At 45.3% G+C, this 21377-nt stretch overlaps 1 protein-coding gene across 1 annotated transcript in view; it reads right to left on the bottom strand.

Moving 5' to 3' along the window:
* ARAP3 (ArfGAP with RhoGAP domain, ankyrin repeat and PH domain 3) overlaps positions 1–21377 on the bottom strand; it is a 123546-nt gene that overhangs the window by 61783 nt on the left and 40386 nt on the right. Inside the window, 5 exon segments of the mRNA XM_083181502.1 lie at positions 3527–3596; positions 3777–4043; positions 5564–5640; positions 6709–6779; positions 10563–10624. Coding sequence (XP_083037628.1) covers positions 3527–3596; positions 3777–4043; positions 5564–5640; positions 6709–6779; positions 10563–10624 — 547 coding nt within the window.

Below are 21377 nucleotides of genomic sequence, written 5' to 3'. Positions count from 1 at the left end.
CCCCAATTCTTTGGTTTTCATAAATATCCTATATGTGGCCCTAGTGTGCACGGTGACCAAACCACAGGCTTCATAATAGAAGGAGCACCTACTTGATTTTGGAGCCTCCTTTTTATGAGATTATTTTTTAGGCACAATGTAGGTTTCTAGGCACCATAAGATGCTAAAAGTTAGGTACCCCCCCACAAGTGACCCCATTTTGCAAACTACACCCTTCAGGGAATTCATCTAGGGGTATAGTGTACATTTCAAACCCCCAGGGGTTTCACCAATTGTGGTACAACTGGGCAGTGAAAATGAAAAAAAAATAATTTTTCATTTTCACAGCTCAGTTGTATCAAAATTGGTGAAACCCCGGGGGGTTTGAAATGTACACTATACCCCTTGATGAATTCCCTGAAGGGTGTAGTTTGCAAAATGGGGTCACTTGTGGGGGGGTTCCACTGTATGGGTGTTTCGGGGGTCATTCAACCAGAATCTGTGCTGCAAAATCCAAAAATCACTCCTTCCCTTCTGAGTCCTGCCATGCACCCAACTGGTATTTTTTTGGTCACACATGAGGCATTGCCGTACTCGGGAGAAATTGGGGCACAGATTTTGGGGTGCTTTGTCTCCTTCATTCCTTGTGAAAATGAAAAATTTTGAGCCAGATCTGCATTTTTGTGTAAAAAAATGTAATTTTTTACAGAAAAATGCAGTTCTGGCTCAAAAATTTTTATTTTCACAAGGAATGAAGGAGACAAAGCACCCCAAAATCTGTGCCCCAATTTCTCCCGAGTACGGCAATGCCTCACGTGTGACCAAAAAATACCAGTTGGGTGCATGGCAGGACTCAGAAGGGAAGGAGTGATTTTTGGTGGTGGAATGAATGGTGGGTGCTATGTCGCATTAGCAAGACCCCCGAAGCACCAATACAGTGGAACCCCCCCACAAGTGACCCCATTTTAATCACCAGCTTTGGGAGGGGGGCTGGCGCTGCGGCTGGCGGGGGGGTGGGAGGGGTGCTGGTGCTGCGGCAGCCGGGTGGGTGGGAGGGAGGGGGGCTGGCGGTGCGGTATATACACACACACACACACACACACACACATATATATATATATATGTGTGTATATATATATATATATATATATATATATATATATACATACACACACACACATATATATATATATATATATATGTGTGTGTATATATATATATATATATATATATATATATATATAGTTTTTTAGTGCATATATTTATTTTTTTTACTTTTTCTGCAGCTTGATGCTGCTGCTGCTGCTGCGGGGGGGAGGGGGGAGGAGGTCAGCGCTGCGTGCGCTTCAGACGCTCCGGGGGAGCCGCTACTGCTGCCACTGCTGCCACTGCTGCCGGGTGAGTGCCCGGCGGGTTTGAGGGGGGGGCTGCACATCGGAGGTGATCGGTGCTGTACTTGACAGCACCGATCACCACCGATCCCTGTGTTACCGAGCGGCTTAGCCGCCGGTAACACAGGAAACGCTGTGAATGGCTGTTCAGATTTGAACAGCCAATCACAGCGATCGCCGACCGGGGGGGGCACCCCTGCCCCCCCTGGGCGGCGAGGGGGGATGTCTGCTGTCAGGGACAGCAGACATCACCTAACTGTCACTGCGTCTCTAGACGCAGTGACAGTTAGAAGTCATGACGTATATATACGTCATGTGTCGGGAAGTACTTCCCGACCATGACGTATATATACGTCAAATGTCGTGAAGGGGTTAAATATTAGTGGGAACCACCAGTTACATCGGGGTCGATTTTTTATTAAATGAAACGGTACTTGTTTCCTAGCACCGCGCCCATCACATACCATTGCATACCTTAATTAGTGGTATGCGATGGGACCTGATTTTCGGGTCCTAAGAGCCGCACTATACAATCTAATTGTACAGGCACCCTGATGGGTAATTACTATGTTAAATGCACCCCCATTGTTAACGCCACCCCCACTATCAACGCCAACCCGAAGCGTGACGAGGGGTGGCGGTACGCGTCCTCCGACCTTTTCATACCCCCGCTATCCACGTCGGAGCGGAGTTGATGTTACATAGTGTGGCGAGCGCAGCGAGCCACCGAGCCCGAAGCGTGGCGAGTGTAGCGAGCCCCGCGAGGGGACGCGGAATACATGTAAAGTTATCCACGTCCCCTCGCGGGGCTCGCTGTGCTCGCCACGCTTCGGGCTCGGTGGCTCGCTACGCTCGCCACACTATGTAAAATCGGCTCCATGCCGACGTGGATAGTGGGGGTATGAAAAGGTCGGAGGACGCGTAATGACGCCCCTCGTGGGCTCGCTGCGCTGGCCACGCTTTGGGTTGGTGGTAATTGTGGCGGTGGCGTTAACAATGGGGGTGCATATAACATACTAATCACCCATCAGGGTGCATGTACAATTAAATCATCTTTTTGATCGCATCGGTCGCATCGCATGCGAAGCGATCAAAACGATGTAATAAGATTAAAATCGTGGGTGCTAGGAAACAAGTACCAATTCCAGGGCTGGGCAACACCGGCCCTCCAGATGTTCATGAACTACACATCCCAGCATGCCTTGCATCAGTTTCAGCATGGCCACATAGCAAAACTAATGCAAAGCATCCTGGGATGTGTAGTTCATGAACATCTGGAGGGCCGGTGTTGCCCAGCCCTGAATTAAACTAAGGATTAAATGTATCAAACCTTCAAAAGACTGGAGAAGTGAAAAAGTTGTTCAATCAGCTTTTACCTATTATTTATCAAGTACATTCTATAAAATGATTGGTAGAAGCCACACTTCTTAGGAGGTTTGATACATTCCTCCTATAGGTGACACAATGCCAAGCAAGTGACACGGTGAGCACAGAATCATTTATTTGTCCTCTGACTGAGAAGTGTATAAAGCATATGATTGGACAGTCTCTGCAGCACCTGATTGGACAATCACTGTTCCTGCCCAATCAGGCTGAGGAGCAATTCCCTTATGTCTATCCATAGTGGTTATAATCCCAAGCATAGCTACAGTGTTGAAACTTGCCTACTTCCCAGCCAACAAATGACATCGTCTGGCCTTCCTTATTAATTATCGGTGTAAGCTGTTACATGGAGGCGTGGCTACAGAGCATTTCAAGGCATTCCTCCCAACCATCCCATCTGCAGCTGGAAGATTACTGCTTTTTGGGCACAGCCCCCTTGCCCCACTGACAGGCCACAGTGTCTCATTGCACAATAGGGGCGGACTGGGGCCCCACTGCTTGAGATCTATCCCTCTCCTCTACAGATCAGCATCCAGACCATGCACTCTCTAAAAGTTAGCCAAGCCTCTGTGGTGGCTGGCCACACCCCCTTTGGAGACCGGCCACACCTCTAAGCATGGGTTCCTAACACTTCATTCCCCTGATGAGTCCTTCATAACCCAATCCATCACTGATCCCTACCCTGTCCTCTGCAATGTTGGGAGGTTAAAGGTGACACCAAAAAAAAAAACGGGAAAAAAGGTAATGCCTGTGGGAAGATATCTGCCACTTACCTTGTCACTGCTGAAATACATTAGATTCTTGCCATCAAATCTTACAAATCTTCTCTGAAAAACATAGTTCCTGCAGACATATAAGTAGGAATTAGTCTCATATCACAGCCATGCCGTATCAAAGTTAAAACTGAGGAATCTGATTGGCTGTTGGTCTCTACTGAATAACCAGAACATTTCCAGGAACGAAGCCTTACAACCTGGCACTGTCCCTGTAAATGCCAACAGCAATAACCAGCATAGGACTTACCCTTGTGGAGACAGCTTGTCCAGCCATCCAGTATGCACTGGCCTTGACTTGTCGTGTATGGATGTGAAACTGGCGTACGGTGAGATGGTCAAGTCCTCTAGTATTTCATCTTTGTACAAGTGTGAGGGGAGGCTGAACCTCTTATTATCCTCCGGCAAGTCTACAGTGGAGTAACCCTCCTGCTCATCGTTTATTATCTGTGCGATTCGCTGAGTTTTCCCCTCCTCGCCATTAATCTTCCTCTCCTTGGCCGCATCGCCGCTATTCCTGGAAAATACAAACACATTCATTTACAGGTAACCTCCATATGTGTAAGAGTATAGAGCAGTTAGGGGAAACTTCACTAAAATGTGAGTTTTCAGAAGTGGGAAACGTCCAATCAAATTCTAGCCATTATCCTTAGAACAGACATGTCCAAACTATGGCTCTCCAACTGTGAAACTACAAGTCCCATCATGCCTTGCCACAGTTTTGCTATTAGGGATTGCTAAAACTATGGCAAGGCATGCTGGGATGTGTAGTTTCACAGCAGCTGGAGGGCCACAGTTTGGACATCACTGCTCTAGAAGGTGCTAGATAAATGATAAGTAGAATCTGATTGGTTGATATGGACAACGTCTCACTTCTAAAAACTCACACTAGTAAATGGGGTCTGAATTGGCCACATTTTGTTTTAGCCACTAAATGTGACTGTTACTTAAAATATGCATCTTAATGTGCTGCTTTATTCAAATTCCCATGCGACAAAAAACAATAAATTAAAATACTAAATACTTACATAGAAACATAGAATGTGACGGCAGATAAGAACCACTTGGATCATCATGTCTGCCCCTTTTTTAAACCTCAAACCATATTTGATCCTTATTGCTTTGTAAGGAATCAATCAATCAATTAATATGCCTATCCCAATACTTAGTACACTGTTAGCTAATTAAGACGCTAAGGGGGAAATTTACTAAAGGAAATTTGTAAAAAATAGGTGTATTTGTATTTAGAAATACACTTATTTTTGACATTTACTATCCCGAAAATATGGCAATTCGTAGTCTTATTGATGTGCTATCAATACGAATATGAATTGCCGTATTTTCGGGATAGTAAATGTCAAAAATAAGTGTATTTCTAAATACAAATACACCTATTTTTTACAAATTTCCTTTAGTAAATTTCCCCCTAAGGTTCTATTGAAGACGGAATGTTGCCCATAGAAACCAATCAGATTCTACTTCTTATTTATTTAGCGCCTTCTAGAAGATAATAGATCAAAACTGATTGGTCAAAAAGTAATGTACAGTACAGTATGTAATCTTGTTAAAAATATCTACTAAAACAGTGCTCAGCAGTATCATAGTAAAGCCTACTTCTCTGAGCATTAGCCCCAGCCCCATATCTTACATAAACAAGCCCAGGGTTGCCTACCCTCCCGGAATGGCCAGGAGGGGCCCGAAAATCGGGTCCCCCTCCTGGCCTCCTGGAAAGGTGGGCAACCCTCCCATTTTCTGGCGGACCCCCGCTCCCACCCCCATTTGCGGCTACCTTCCCCCGTACTGCGCCATTTAAATAACGGGATATGCCGATCTCCGATGAGAGAAAGCGTCAGAATTGCGTCATTTTAGCCCCGCCCCCTCCGCGGTGATCGGCAAAACGGGTAATTTCTATAATGGGGACGGGGCTTAATGACGTCGCGCTCAAGCCCCATCCCAGACCTCCTGCTGCAAGTCTCCTTTTCCGGGTTTCTCCTGGAGAGGAGATTAAAAAAGTTGGCAACCCTGGACAAGCCTTACCTGGGATGACTTCGATCTTCCCCAGGAGTAAACATGGGCATTGTGGAACAGGTTCGAATTTTGGTGTTCTTGGCATCCTATGTAATGAGAATGAAATATAATTACTCTAGTTTTATGGATGCCAGACCAGTGACAGCTCCAGAGGCGGGGCTGTAGCACAGTTCAAAATTCAAATAGGGAAGCCACACCCACTGCCACCAACTGTTATTCCAAACTGAGTTACTGGCAGTGGGTGTCGGAGCCCATATTTGAATTTTGAACTGTGTTGTGGCCCCTCCTTTAGAGCTATCACTGCATAAGAACATACAGATGGAGCCGGCTTTAACTTTGCAGGGGCTGGCGATTCTATCGCCAGCGGCCGGCTACCACCAAGAGCGCACGTGCACGAGACGCTCGTGCGCCCCGTGGCAACGGAGCCTGCTGCCGGTCCTCCTCGCCTCCCCGACCCCCCCCCTCCCTGAACTGGGCAGCGTCTCCCTGAAGTGGAGATGGGCAGGGAGACGCTGCCCAGCCTCTGTGATACTGGGCCGCGCGTGCGCGTGAGACGCACGTGCGTCCCAGTCACTATCGCTGGCTCTCGCCAGTGAAAAGGATCTGGAGGGCGCCTGGCGAAGATTACACAGGCTACATCTGTATATCAATCTAACATAAGATTATATGTGACTGCATAGGCCCGTACTGCTACATAGATGTGTACTGCTACATCTGAGAGGAATCTTTTTAAATGACATATATCCAAATGTAGATGAGCACCAAAGCAGTTAATAAGAGCTACTATACTTGGTAAAGTGCTGGGAAATGGTGCTGATGATTCAATGTAAATGTATCTATCTCTCATTCCTTTTTTCCCCAAAAATGTAAATGTATTGTGGGCTAGGTGACATGAGGGAGATTGCTAGACTAATGAGGGAGAGAGGGAGATTGCTGCTATTTCAGGGAGTCTCCTGCAGAATGCAGGAGGGGAGGTAACTATGATGCAAACAGTGTAATGTGGGCTAAGTGTCATGAGGGAGATTGCTAGACTAATGAGGGATAGAGGGAGATTGCTGTTATTTCAGGGAGTCTCGTGCAGAATGCAGGAGGGTAGGCAGCTATGATATTATGTGCCAGAGGAATGTTGGCCGAAACTCAGCCCCAGTTCTTACCTTTGATTCTTGTGTCTGAGGGTTCCGGTTGAAGACGGTTTCACAGTATGGGTTGATCGCTTCAGCTGTTACTAAATGAGAACAAATAGAACTCGGTTATGAAGAGAAAAATATGATACACGATGCTTCTTAGTGTCACGGTGACAAAGGCATTCTTCTAAAATATTCTGATGTCAATGAAAAGGAAGCTGTGGGGAGCGATCACTCCATACCCGCTGGATCGCAGTGTGACCTCATGACAAGCTGGCTGTGCAAAAATAACTTTTAGGGTCGCTAGAAACCTGAAACTTTGGATTTATTTGATTTTTTTTTTTCCCATTAGAAAAATATACAGATTTTTTTCTTACAAAAGATGTTTTGAAGTAACTACATTAAAATAAATGTAAAACATTCTTAGGGGGGTAACTCTGGTTCATTCGCTCGGATGCAAATTCGTATCCTTGCGAGTGACCCAGATCCCACCTTGGTACGCCGACCCACTATTCGCATCGTGCGTATGTTCGCATGTCGCTGGGAGCCTCCCACATCTTTCGATGGTCGCCAACCTTACATAGGCATGTACACTCGGGGGAAAGTGGGCGGCCGTTCACATATGCCAATGGGCCAGCCCCCGCCACCCCGCTCTCCGTTCGTAAGCATGGGTGTGTGCAGCCAGTGACCAGTTTGGCCACCATGGACGCAAGCGCCAAGCACATGCACATGCGCAGAAATGCAAAAACATCGTCCCCATGTGAACGCATGCAGGCCTGTGAACGGATCCTCAGTCTGTCTTCCTCTTGCTGGTTTTCCTCTGTCCTAATGCAGTGTAAGGATGATTACCACATAGGGATAACAGCAATTATAAAGTACTGCAGCCAGAAGAGTAAGAAATACTGTATGAGAGGGCCCTCAGGCAGCTTATTTGCTGGCCCCCTCCTCTCTGACAACGAGAATACTCTGGCATTATGCCACAGTCTACTGCGCATCTGCTGGTCTCCGGGAACTTGGTGCCTGTGCCATCTCCAGTGCGCATCTACTGGTCTCCGGGAACATGGTGCATGTGCCATCTCCAGTGCGCATCTGCTGGTCTCCGGGAACATGGTGCCTGTTCCACCTCCAGTGCGCATCTGCTGGTCTACGGGAACATGGTGCCTGTGTCATCTCCAGTGCGCATCTGCTGGTCTCCGGGAACATGGTGCCTGTGCCATCTCCAGTGCGCATCTGCTGGTCTACGGGAACATGGTGCCTGTGTCATCTCCAGTGCGCACCTGCTGGTCTCCGGGAACATGGTGCCTGTGTCATCTCCAGTGCGCATCTGCTGGTCTCCGGGAACATGGTGCCTGTGTCATCTCCAGTGCGCATCTGCTGGTCTCCGGGAACATGGTGCCTGTGTCATCTCCAGTGCGCATCTGCTGGTCTCCGGGAACATGGTGCCTGTGCCATCTCCAGTGCGCACCTGCTGGTCTCCGGGAACATGGTGCCTGTGCCATCTCCAGTGCGCACCTGCTGGTCTCCGGGAACATGGTGCCTGTGTCATCTCCAGTGCGCATCTGCTGGTCTCCGGGAACATGGTGCCTGTGCCATCTCCAGTGCGCATCTGCTGGTCTCCGGGAACATGGTGCCTGTGCCATCTCCAGTGCGCACCTGCTGGTCTCCGGGAACATGGTGCCGGTGCCATCTCCAGTGCGCATGCGCAAATCACTCAGAAAAAGCTGCAGCAGCCAAGTGATTCCTGATTGCAGTGCAGGGACGCCACCGTGGGACTCCAGAGATGTTCATTATAATATACTGTAGGGGTGCAAGGTGTGAGGGTCTGTGTAAGCTTGTGTGCGCTGCAATTCTTACATCCATTATAGAAATGCCCATACCTAGTTAGGCAAGTATCCCAATATTAATTCAGACAAATTCTGAATAAATAAGCCCCATGTCTGTTGCACAAAACCACACCTGAAGTAATAAGCCTTGGCGAGAGATAAAGTGAAGGTCAGTGGTTGCCAAATCAGTCCTCGGATCTACCAACAGTCCATGCTTTCCAGACCACCTGTGGATCTGTAGAATGTGTCGGTTAGGAATATGAAAATACGACCATTAATAATGCAGGGTTGCCTACCCTCGCGGAATGGCTTGGAGGGTCCCGAAAATCGGGTCCCCCTCCCGGCCTCCCTGAAAGGTGGGCAACCCTCCCGGTTTCTGTATATATAGCACCACTTGTGTGGGTCCCAAATTCCAGTATCAGCGTTGCAGTCCCGGGTTTCTGATTTGTCGGTTTGGAAACTGACGACTTCATGCCGAGTTTTTGCTTTGAGAAATTGAATGGTTTGAAAATTGCTAAAAATGAAACGTGCCAAACTGCCGAGAACAACGAATCTACAATCTCCCTGCTGGATAGATCATTTCACTCGACACATAAAGATTTAGGACTACACGGATACATCCGTCTCATCCCTTCTGTGCTCCAACTATATCATCACAAAATCTGTTATTACATCTAAAGTATATTATTACAACAAACATGTGTTCCAAAACAGTATGTTGTGTCTTTTTCCAAGGGTAGCAGAGTAAAACAATGAAAAGAAAAGAGAAACAGGGGCAGATTTATTCAACCTGGTGAAGTGATAAAGTGGAAGAGGATAATGCTACAGATTTATCACTTCACACATGACCTTTGACCCTGGATTGTGGAATATGTGGCTGATCAGGTAAGAAGGGGGGGTAATGGTGTAGTTAGGGCAGACCTATGCCACAACATCTTGGGAGCCTGATGAGTGCACCAGATCAGTAGTCAATAGAACATATAGTAGCTCCTTACTTTCACCATGGAACAAAGGAGTCCATGGATAGGTAATGAGACACAACCCTCAAATCTGGATTGTCCTGTTTGAATTGGGCACTGGGAAGTATGATACATTGAGAGGGGTTGTGGCACACTAGATTGACATTCCTAATGTCAACGTGGTCAAAATGTTGACATGCTTGGCCTGCACCCACAGCCTAAACCATGGGTCCTCAAACTGCGGCCCTCCAGATGTTGTGAAACTACAATTCCCAGCATGCCTTGCCACAGTTTTAACACTCCCTTAGAGGAAAACTGTGGCAAGGCATGCTGGGATTTGTAGTTTCACCACATCTGGAGGGCCGCAGTTTGAGGACCCATGGCGCCCTAAACCTATTCCCCTCTGCAGCCTAACCTCTCACTAGAGCTTAACTATGCTAAAGACATTCTAGGACTATGGAGATTTCCCGTGTCGACATATATTGCAAAAAATTGCAAAAAATTCTCATACATAGTACTACTATGGGCAACGCTGATTTTCAAATCTTGTTGCCCACCGCATCCATGCCCCGGAATGTACCGGGGCATGGATGGTGAATATGGATGGTGCATATGGGAGCTGCGGCCGAAAACTGCATTTTCGGAGGTTTGGCCACATTTTTTCCTTTGATGCATCTCGCCCCTAGTACTGTTAGTAAATACAGAATTTCCAATTGTCCCAAGTTTGGCCCTTACCCTAATAGTCAGAATGATGGGTTGAGGGAGGGTGGTATGTTTATGGGAATAGTGGATAGGGCTAGCATAGGGCTTCAAAAGTCTTATTCACACCTGTGGATGATGTGGCCACACCTCCAGTGTGGCATGACCACACCTCAATGGTGACATGACCACGCCCACCAGTTTCAGGGGTATGGTAAATTCAGTAATCCACTTCTATCTGACATATCTGTGTTACGTGACCCCATAGCACATGTGACCCCATAGCACATGTGATCTGTCCGCCCATCAGTCCAGTTACACGTTCTGTCTCGCTTTACTGTATATCGGTTTTTGTATCAGGCGGAGAAAAAGGTCAAATAGAGTCACGATTTCATTCTCTTACCTAGACTAGAGGTGGGTCTTTCTGGAACAGCCGGAAAATCTACCTCTGCAGATGCTGAGCAGCTTTTAGGAAAAAAAAAACAAAAATATACAGTTTTTTAATACATTTTTGTTTTTTCCTATATAAAAAAAATAAGTGACATTCCGTATTGTACCAAATAATACACATTTGAATTCTCTGTACAACTATATAAATGTGCTAATGTTTTTACTGTATTTGTATGTATCTGCAATGCTGTACTGTTTAATCTGCAAAGCCTTAATAAAAATCTTATTTAAAAAAAATAAATTAAAAAAAAAGTGACATTATAATTTCTTATTGTGCTATACATACCAGCAAATAAAAGGAAACACGATTACAGACAAATCACAGTTTTAATTTCTGTACAACTACATAACTATACAATTGGGGCACATTCATTACGATCCCAACAATTCAAACACAATTATTTAAATTTGATTGTATGACAACTTTGTCTAATACAGTATTTCCAAAATCTCAGTCACCATGGCGCACAAATACTACTTTGAATCTGGGTACACACCATACTTGCCTACTTTTGAAAACTAGTTTCAGGGAGATTACAGTTGGAAATAGAATTTTGCAAAGTGCCCCATTGAGGGGGTGTGTCATGCTCCTTCCAAAGCGCGTGGCTCTTTCCATATATGGAGAGATTGTGAGAAGAGACTGTGAACGTGGCACCTGGAAGCGTGGGTGTGCACTGCTACATCTGAGAGGATTTTTTTTAAATACTTATATCCAAATGTAGATGACCCCAAAGCAGTTAGTAAGAGATACTATACTTGGTATAGTGGTGGGAAATGGCGCTGATGATATAATGTAACAGTGTAATGTGGGCTAGGCAGGGCCGGATTATAATGGAGGCACAAGGGGTCAGTGCCCCTGGGCCCCCCTCTAGCTAGGGGCCCCCTGTGGTTGGCATGTATTTTGAGCTCAGCATGTATATATGCTGAGCTCTGATTGGTGGAGCTCACTACATGCTTCTCAGGCCCATAGAGAACAGAAGCAGCAGCTTAGTCATGGGAGGGTTTTTAATCAGAGGCAGCACTAGGACTGTGAGGTCTCCTACAGAGTAAGGTGCAGAGGGACAAACACAGGCTTTTCATGTGGTAAGTATGTATGTGTGTGTGTGTGTATATATATATATATATCCCCTGCAGTTACCCATTGACCAAGTTTATTCTGCCTTTACTCTGTGTTTTGACAGTGTAATATTCTCCCATGCAGTTTGCGGCCAGTAATGACAAGTGCAAGGGGGCCCCCCTGTCTAAAGTACCCCGGGCCCCCCGAAGGCTTAATCTGGCACTGGGGCTAGGTGACATGAGGGAGATTGCTAGACTAATGAGGGAGATTGCTGCTATTTCAGAGAGTCTCCTGCAGAATGCAGGAGGGTAGGCAACTGTGGTACACACTATATGATATCAATGTGCATATCGTTCAGTGTGCACCCATTATATCGTTAACAATGCACCCTCCTGCGGATCGTTAACAGTAACCAGATGTCTGAACATGCAGTCCGATCGGATGACATCATTGAATGCATGTACGGTTTGGGTCCCAGTGATGGCACTGAATGAAATCGTTCAGTGTATGCCCGCGGATCATTTGTGTTTGTGGCACCACCGATATCATCAACAATATCGATAGTTCCACATATCGTATCGATCGTACAGGGCATTACACGGCGTAGCCGGGTCACACCTGGGTTTTTATGCCTGGCTACAACCCGGGGCTAGCATCAACTGAAAGAGGGCACCCCCTTCTTGATATAATGACATTTTCATTGTGTCGACATTCTGTTACTGATGACCTAGTGTATGTCAACCTTTTGTCAATGCCGACTTGCGTGGCGACTTTTTAAGTTTGGAGGATTGGACAGTAGGATAAATTTTAGTAGGCACGATACGAGTACAAGGTCAAGCACCACTTCTGTCATCAGGGGCGGTGTAAAACAAGAGGTGGCCCCTATGCAGTCTCTGTGGGGCCCCCTCTCTGACACTGTGCCAAAGATTTCCATGCATGCGCAGATCACCCGGGGGTGGCGGGCATGGGTGTCACCCATGGGAATGCTCAGAGTTTCATGGGCGTCGCCATGAAAACGCTCGGCGTTCCCATTGGATTGTGGACGGGAGGAGGTGTGCCGGGGGCTGGAGGCTGATGTCACATGACCTCAGCCCCCCCTGTCTTCGGTGGAATGGCCGCAAATATGTCACTCTCCACTGACTTATAGTTGCGTGGCCTGAAGAAATCAATCATCGAATGATTTCTCCACCAGTGGGACATGCGAGGGGGTGTGTCTTTGTGGTTGTAAGGGGATACGACCGGTGGCCGGTGCGGTGGGGAGTGCCCTCTGGGACTCGGTAAGCTGCGAGCTTTGCAGCTTACTGAGCTAACCAGAATCAGGGCCTATATGTATGTACAGTACAGTGTCATGTATTGCCGTCTGTATTTCATTGCTCGTAGTTAGAGGTCCGGGTTGAGATCTGTTCTGCCTTGCGAGACTCTTCCGCATCAATCGCTGCAAACTATACTTGCTGGACCTTGCTTTGTGCATTGCTTGAACATTGTCATATTGAAACAGAAAATGGCATTCCCCAGCAGGACGGAAACACACAGTTCTCTCTGTTTGCATTACCCATCTGCAGAACCCAGATTCCTATGTCAGGCAACCACATTCTGACCTGATTTGTTCTGATTCTGGTTCACTCGCAAAAGCAAACTCATTCTTTAATGGACAAAACCATGCTGCACTGCAGGGGGGGGGGGGGAGATGTGACATGTGCAGAGAGAGATAGATTTGGCTGGGTTATTTCCTTTCTGTGCAGGGTAAATACTGGCTGCTTTATTTTTAAACTGAATTATATATATATACAAACCCCACCCAAATCTAACTCTCTCTGCACATGTTACATCCACCCCACCTGCAGCGCAGCATGGTTTTGTCCATTAAATGAGTTTGCTTTTGCAAGTGAACCAAAATCAGGACCTTGGGGTGGAATGTACTACCCTATGGCGGTACCCACTCTAGTAGGATTGTACAGCAAACAAGCTAAAATGAATAGAAATCTGTGATATACAGTACATATCATCTGTTATATACATATACACAAGAGAGGTGCAAACTGCAGACCCCCATACTGTCCATCCAGAAACTTTCTTTATCTGAATAATTCAGGCCACATGCAGCTAGCAGTAGCCATCTGGGAAAACGTCACTTTCTGGGGGTTATTCTGATTCACTCGGAAAGGCACAATCACTCTCTAATGGCCAAAACCATGCTGCACTGCAGGTGGGGCTGATGTAACATGTGCATAGAGAGTTAGATTTGGGTGTTTTATTGTTTCTGTGCAAGCTAAATACTGGCTGCTTTATTTTTACACTGTAATTTAGATATCAGTTTGAAGTACCCCCCCCCCCCCAATCTAACTCTCTTTGCACATGTTACATCTGCCCCACCTGCAGTGGAATCGGTACATCTGTCAGAATGAACTTAGGTCTACAGTCATTAGGTCGACCCCACTAGGTCGACTGGCAGGAAGGTCGACCGGACTTGAGGTCGACATGGGCCAAGGTCGACATGACTTAAGGTCGAATTTGCATAAAGGTCGACATGAGGAAGGTCGACTGGTCATAAGGTCGACATGGGTTTTTCACTGTTTTTTTATCCGAATGTCGACACAGTCGACATGGACACAGTTGGCAATGAGAATCGGACCCTCGCTTCGCTCGCAATGCTTCGGGCACGGTGGCTCGCTTCGCTCGCCACAGCTTTAATAACCTCCTCCACGCCCTAGTGGATGGTAGGGCATGAAATACTGCCTGTCGGCACATGTCGGCTCAAAAAACACTGAAAAACCCCATGTCGACCTTATGACCAGTCGACCTTCCTCATATCGACCTTTATGCAAATTCGACCTTAAGTCATGTCGACCTTGGCCCATGTCGACCTTAAGTCAGGTCGACCTTCCTGCCAGTCGACCTAATGACTGTAGACCTAAGTTCATTCTAATAGATGACCGCATCCCCCTGCGGTGCATATGGTTTTGTCCATTGGAGTGTGATTGTGCCTTTCCGAGTGAATCAGAATAACCCCCTCTGTGTGGTGTCGTCATGGTGATAATTCCCAGTATGCAGGATATCACAGCTGGGGGACTTACATGTGCGATTATTAACGCGAAGGGAAGCTCTTCCGATACGAGCTGTCCTTTGCGAAGCGCCACCTGTATATTTACTAATGTTTCTAAAAATGAAAAAGAAGTGATGTTGCCCATAGCAGCCAATACGATTTTGTCTATCATTGCTCTATTACATCCTAGAAGATGATAGACAGAACCTGATTGTTTGCTAAGAGCAACATCACCTATTTTAATTTAGAAACATAGTATATTTACCCCACTACTGAGTATTAAGGATCGACTGAGAAAACATTATAGGGGCAACTTCCCTTGGTAATGTCATACCAGACAATGGGCCAGATGCTTCAAAAGTGATACAATGGAGAGTGATAAACAGCCAGCCAATCAGCTCCTGCCTGCCATGTCACAGGCTGTGTTTGAAAAATGTCAGACAGGAGCTGATTGGCTGGTTGTTTATGACTCTCCATTTTAACACTATTGAAGCTTAGTGCATCTGGCCCCATCACTAAGAAACCCAGCTAGGGATTTTTCTGTATCCATGGTCACAATCCTAAACGTTCCCAGAAACTGGTGTATAGAGAACAAATACTGCAGTCATTTTACATGGTCAGTCATGCTGATGCAGTGTAATGTAATGTGTAACCACGGTGCCATTCTGGCTATCGAATTTGACTATATACATAATACAGCATACCCTCCAACATGACCCATTCCATTAGGTGCAAAATGCTCTGTTTCTGGACTTCCTTACCAGTGACAGTTACAGAGGTAGGGCTGCAGCACAGTCCAATATTCAAAAAGGGGAGCCACACCTAATGCCACCCCAAACATCACTGTCCTGGACTCACTGACAGTTGATGTGACCCCCCTCTTTGAATATTGGACTTTGCTGGAACCCCACCTCTGTAACTGCAACTGGCAGTGAAATCCAGGAACAGAGCATTTTGTACCTAATGGAATGGGTCATGTTGGAGGGTATGATACAGTAGTCAAAATACAATAGAAAATGTAGTGGTGTACACATGATAAGTATAGAAGATAATCAAAATCTCTTGGAAGGTTAGCCAAAAATCTCCCAGTTTTTCTCTTGCTTAGATACTGATGCAAGTCAGTATCTCCTGGCATAGATAGACTGTACAGGCAAGGCAATTTTGACTAGGTCATAGACTATCATTACGTCAAAATCTCCAGTGCATCTAGCCAAAATCGCTTAGTCGCATAGAAAAATTGACTGTGAAGGCAAGTGTATCTAGACTATCTCGCCTGTAGAATGTATTTATTTGGCCTAGGGCTAAATAGTAAGATTTAAGTCTTAGGGGGGTGTTCAATCCCCCGCCGCTATTTCCAACGGGGTAAATAGCGGCGGGCGCCTATTCAATGCTGTCTTTCCCGACAGCATTGAACAGGCATCTTGGCAAAACAAGCCCGACTTTAAAAGCAGTCGGCCTCATTTTGCCGTGGATGGTCGAGTTCACGGCTAGAGCCCGACGATCCATTGCCGTTTCTTGCGGCCACGCCCTCTTTTTGGCACTCGGCAGGCGGGACATTGAATCCCGCCTGCCGAGATGCAGTCGAGCAGGTCGAGAACGGGACCGGGTCACGACAGGATTGAATACCACCCTTAATACAAAGTACATCTAAAGTGCAGTTAGCCAAAATCGGATAGTCAAAACCGTCCATGAGCCAGAATTGTGCCGTGTGTACACAGTGTCAAAATCTCCTGCCAAAATCTCACCGTGTGTACACCCCTTAACATCCATGGGTGCTCATACATTTTACAATGTAATGAAACTGTACTTTTGTCATAAAAAAAGACACAGGTTCAATCATATAAAATAAAAGATGTCCTTTAATAGGCATTGTGTAAATCATTAGGCTCTCTCTCATTACAAAAATAACAATATTAAGAATATTTCCAGGGCAGGTGCAAAATGAAGTGCTGGGTTCTGCCATTTAAAACTCAGGGCCTTATTCTAGTTCACTCTTTCTGTCAAAATCCTTCTTAGATGGACAAAACCATGTGCACTGCAGGGGGGCAGATGTAAAATGTGCAGAGAGAATTAGATTTCGGTGAGTTATTTTGTTTCTGTGCAGGGTAAATACTGGCTCATTTATTTCTACACTGCAATATAGATCTCAGTTTGAAGTAAAACCCCACCCAAATCGAAATCTCTCTTCACAAGTAACATCTGCCCCACCTGCAGTGCACATGGTTTTGTCCATCTAAGAAGGATTTTGTCAGAAAGAGTGAACTAGAATAAGGGCCTCAGTTCTGTCCACAATATCAAAGGCAACAAAACACAAAACGACTGAAATAGGCAGCATGCACATCATACACATAACATATAAGAAACACAAAAATCAAGAAAAACATAATAAGTGCAATAGAAGAAAATTAGCCTTAAAGTGTGTGTGTGTGTGTATGTATATATATATATATATATATATATATATCCTTGTATTTTTTCCCTATAAAAATATAGCATTGATACAATCTTACAAGTGCTTTTAAAAATAAAAAGTAAAACATTATATATAGTTTTCCACTAGCCAGTAGTGTACGCAGATTAATACAAGTTTGTCTCAGACATAACTGTCTTATACCCCTTTCAGACAGAAAAGTCTGAAAATCCCGGCAAATACACTGCATTTCAAATGCCGTGTCAATTTGCCGGGAGCAGCCTGACCCCCCTTCACACAGAAGAACAAAATTACCGGGTTGAAAATTTCTACCTGGTAATTTGCTAAATAACACGGGTATTTCTTCTGTGTGAAAGGGTCAACACGGGTCATAAATCCCGTGTCCTCGACCCTGGTCAATTTCCGGGTCGGAGACACGGGATTCACGACACGGGTGTGCCCTTTCACACAGAAAAAGGACCCGTGTATTTAATGAAATTCCCGGGTGGAACTGCTTCACCCGGGTATTTCATTTTCTGTGTGAAAGGGGTATTATTGCATTATTTATCATTACATCTAAAGAAAGCGCCGCGGGTGGTAAATGTACATTGGTTGTCCTGTCATGCTCTGACAAACGAGCGCGGCTCACGCTAAGCAGAGATATCTGGAAATGAAATGGTTAGGAGCGGATGCGTTTCTCCTTCCTTCTTTGAAGAGCTGCATTAAGCATTTTCTGTCCGTTGCAACCTTGCACAAAAGGTTATTTCCTAATTAGTTTTTGCCATCGCCGTTTCCACAGCTCTTTGCTTAAAGTAAGCAGAGCATATAAATGACATTCACATTGATATAGTTCTGATGCACTCTGTAGTCTCTCATTGTCCTTGCAGGAAGTCAGGTGCAAGAGTGTAAAGTTCAAAGGACGCATCCACATCCAAGTGTGTAATATAGAAGAATAGGAACTGTTTTGGATCAGGTCATCAATAACCATGTTGACACCTAAATGTTGACTGTTTCTATGTCAGAAGGCAACATTCTCAGAATGTCGACATATTCCCAATGTGGAAATCTGACGTGTGGACATGTGAAATGCGACCATGTCTGTATATATATATATATATATATATATATATATATATATATATACATACACAAGGTATATATATATATATATATATATATATATATATATAATGTGCAATCCAGAAAATATTTCTATGAATCTTGTTGCATTGCACCTCACCTATTTACAATATAATTTATTTTAGACAAATATATTGCTTAGCTGTCATACCCAGGATTGGAACTTGTGATCTGTCTCACTGGAGGCAGACATCTTAGTGATAGTAACTCCTGCACTGTACACCTGCAGATTCTAGCTACGTATAATTGCCATCATTGAATCATTGTTCAAAACCATTACTATCAGGCAGAGCTATATAGTGTACTAACTTCATATAGCTAGAATCTGCATGCTCATTATGCTGGAGCAAATAGCTCAATCAGTAAGGTGTCTGCTTCTAGTGGTCAGGTCCTGGGTTCTAATACACGGTGAGACACTTGTAAAAGTTATGTTTAGAATAAACAGAGTGTGATGCCTATTGTCCTGCAAGCAGCCCAGAAGTGATATCAACGGCTTTCAATAAACTGATCTCAGGGGAGAAGAGTTACGCCTCTGAATGTGACAATTATTATACTCAATGAGTTTTAAATAGCTAAAAACTAATTAATAAATGGACCCCTTTCTGTTTAAAAATTAATTTGCCTATAAAGCTAGTTGAGACTATTGATTGCAGATGTGTCCTCTTACATTCTTATGCTGCCCATACATATGTGCGATCGGATTCGATGCGACATCGAACCCGATTGCATCTTGTGGTGCTAAAGTGCCCCCTTTGCAACACCCGATGTCACATGCCATCTTGAGATGGCACATCGGGTGCTGGAAGAGGGCGGCGTTATATAGCACAAGAAGCGCTAGCGCTAACGGGCGGCGGGGGTCAGTCAGTGCTGGCGGCAGAATTGTTTAAACACTGGGCAGCCCTCTGATTGGCTGAGATAGCTCAGCCAATCAGAGGGCTGCCCAGTGTTTTAAACACTTCTGCCGCCACCACTGACTGACCCCCGCCACCCGCTAGCTCTAGTGCTTCTTGCGCTACGTAACGCCCCCCTCTGCTTGCCGTCTCCCACGTCGCCAGCAGTCTCTCCGGCCCCCTCTCCCCATCCCCACACTATGGAAAAGCGTTCCCTCCACCCCCCACCTGCGGATCGCATTCGAGCATCGCATGCGATCCCTCCTGCGATTCGATAGATATTATGTGCAGCACATAAGATCTTGAGACCCGACATTCGACCGGCGTGCCCGCGCATCGCATGTCCCCTTAAAAATGCATACAATCATTCGATTTCTCGGCCAGATGCGGTCGAAATCGAAGGATTGCATGCGATATGTATGGGCAGCATTACTTTGATGCGCCTGAATAACAACAAGGATATTGCAGCATAACAGCGAGTGTGCGTTCACACGTTCCCGCTACGCCAATTGTATAGGAGCATGCGGCAATTCGAACGAGCATGTCATGCCTCGCTTCATTCACATTGCGGTCCTGCTATAGTAAGCTGCTATACGCAGCACCAATTAAGCGGAACACATCTGCATGTCATGTATTTAACATGGAGGTGTTTACCCATGGAACATTAAGAACCTCACAAAAAAGTACAGACATAGGGCCTCATTTATAATTGAGTGATAAAACTCATTAAATAAGATAAAATGTACTCCAGCCAATCAGCTCCTGTCATGTGTTCAGCTCCTTACCGACACTTGGGAGCTGATTGGTTGGAGTGTTATCATTTACAAAAAGTTTTATCACTGATTGATAAATGCACTCCACAATACTAGATATAATCCTAGAGGCTGTAACAATCCTGTGATTGCTAAATGGATCTTTTTAGCCACAATAAGTCCACAAAAAAGTTACTATGGAATAAAAGCACCGAATTCTCACATTTTTGGCAGCGGGTAGGCAAAATCTCAATGAAAATTTAATTCCCAAACACAACACGATAAACAAATAGGTGCCAACAACAATAACAACATCAAGCTGCCAAACCAAGGGTGAGGTTTAAGGTTAAAAAAAAAAAGGACAATATTTTTCCCCTTTTATCTCACACGCTTTCAAAAAGTTTTCACCCCTACCCTTCTTTTGTTTTGGCACTCCAATATTTTTGGTCAAGGTATGTGTCACACAAATGAGATCCCAACAGCCTTGGCCTAACAAGGACTAAGTGTTCATCCTGAATTGGTTTAAATGTGGAAGCGTTTGCCCGAAGTGCTGCTTCTAGAGACTCTTCTGTTAGGCCCATCTCCCAAGAGTCTGTATATGTTTTGTGCAAACCATCACTGTCCTCATATGGAGATACATCCTGCAATGGAATTATACCATCCTCATCCTCCTCTTCTTCCTCCTCTGTTACACTAGGAGCAGTTTTCCGACCTGGAGAACAGACAAAGTAATTGTTCTCTCCTGCTCTGGAAACGGAAGTGTTCATGAGGGACATTTTAGAAGGAGACCTTTTCTGTATAAATGGCATCCTTGGCAAGAGCTGGCTTGCTATTGTTTTCGGTGGAGTTCGGACAATAACTTCGTTAGGTTTTCCAGAGTTTAAGGATACTGCATTTTTTGGTTTAGATGCAGAGGAAGAATTTCCCACTGGTTGTGGTCTTGTCGCAGTAGTAATTGTCACTGTTGTGTCCTTTTGTTTTGGTCTTGCTGAGGGAATGTTTTTGATTACTTTTGATAGTGATATGCCAGCATTTCTTAAAGGCCTTGTTACCTCAGCATTCCCCTGAGGCTTTTGCAGAGCAGCACTTGGCTGTGAGTTTTTCAGAGTTGACGCAACATTCCTGCATTTAGGAGGTTGTGAGCCGTTGTTTCCTGTCAGCTTTGGCCTCTGGAAAGTCACACTTCCCGGAGATTTCTGCACTGATAATCCACATTTTTCCGACGGTTTCTGTTTTAATGAAAACTTATTTCCCTTTACTTTTGTCCTTTCGGGAGTGCACTGTTCCACCTCTTTGGGCTTGAGTGACAAATCATTTTTTGTAACTTTGGCTTTTTGTGCGGCAGCATTCCCTGTACATTTTGTCCTTGGAACCCATCCAGATGACTTTGATTTTGGCAAAGAAGCAGGTTCAGACGACCCCTGGTCTCCTGCCTTAGATTTGGGCGTAGGCAAACCACTTAATGCTGCTTTTGGT

The sequence above is a fragment of the Crinia signifera genome, chromosome 4, assembly GCF_055691185.1.
Source record: "Crinia signifera chromosome 4, ASM5569118v1, whole genome shotgun sequence".
Classification (NCBI taxonomy): Eukaryota; Metazoa; Chordata; class Amphibia; order Anura; family Myobatrachidae; genus Crinia; species Crinia signifera.
The sequence above is the reverse complement of the archived record's forward strand: the minus strand, read 5'-3'. Positions and strand labels throughout refer to the sequence as shown.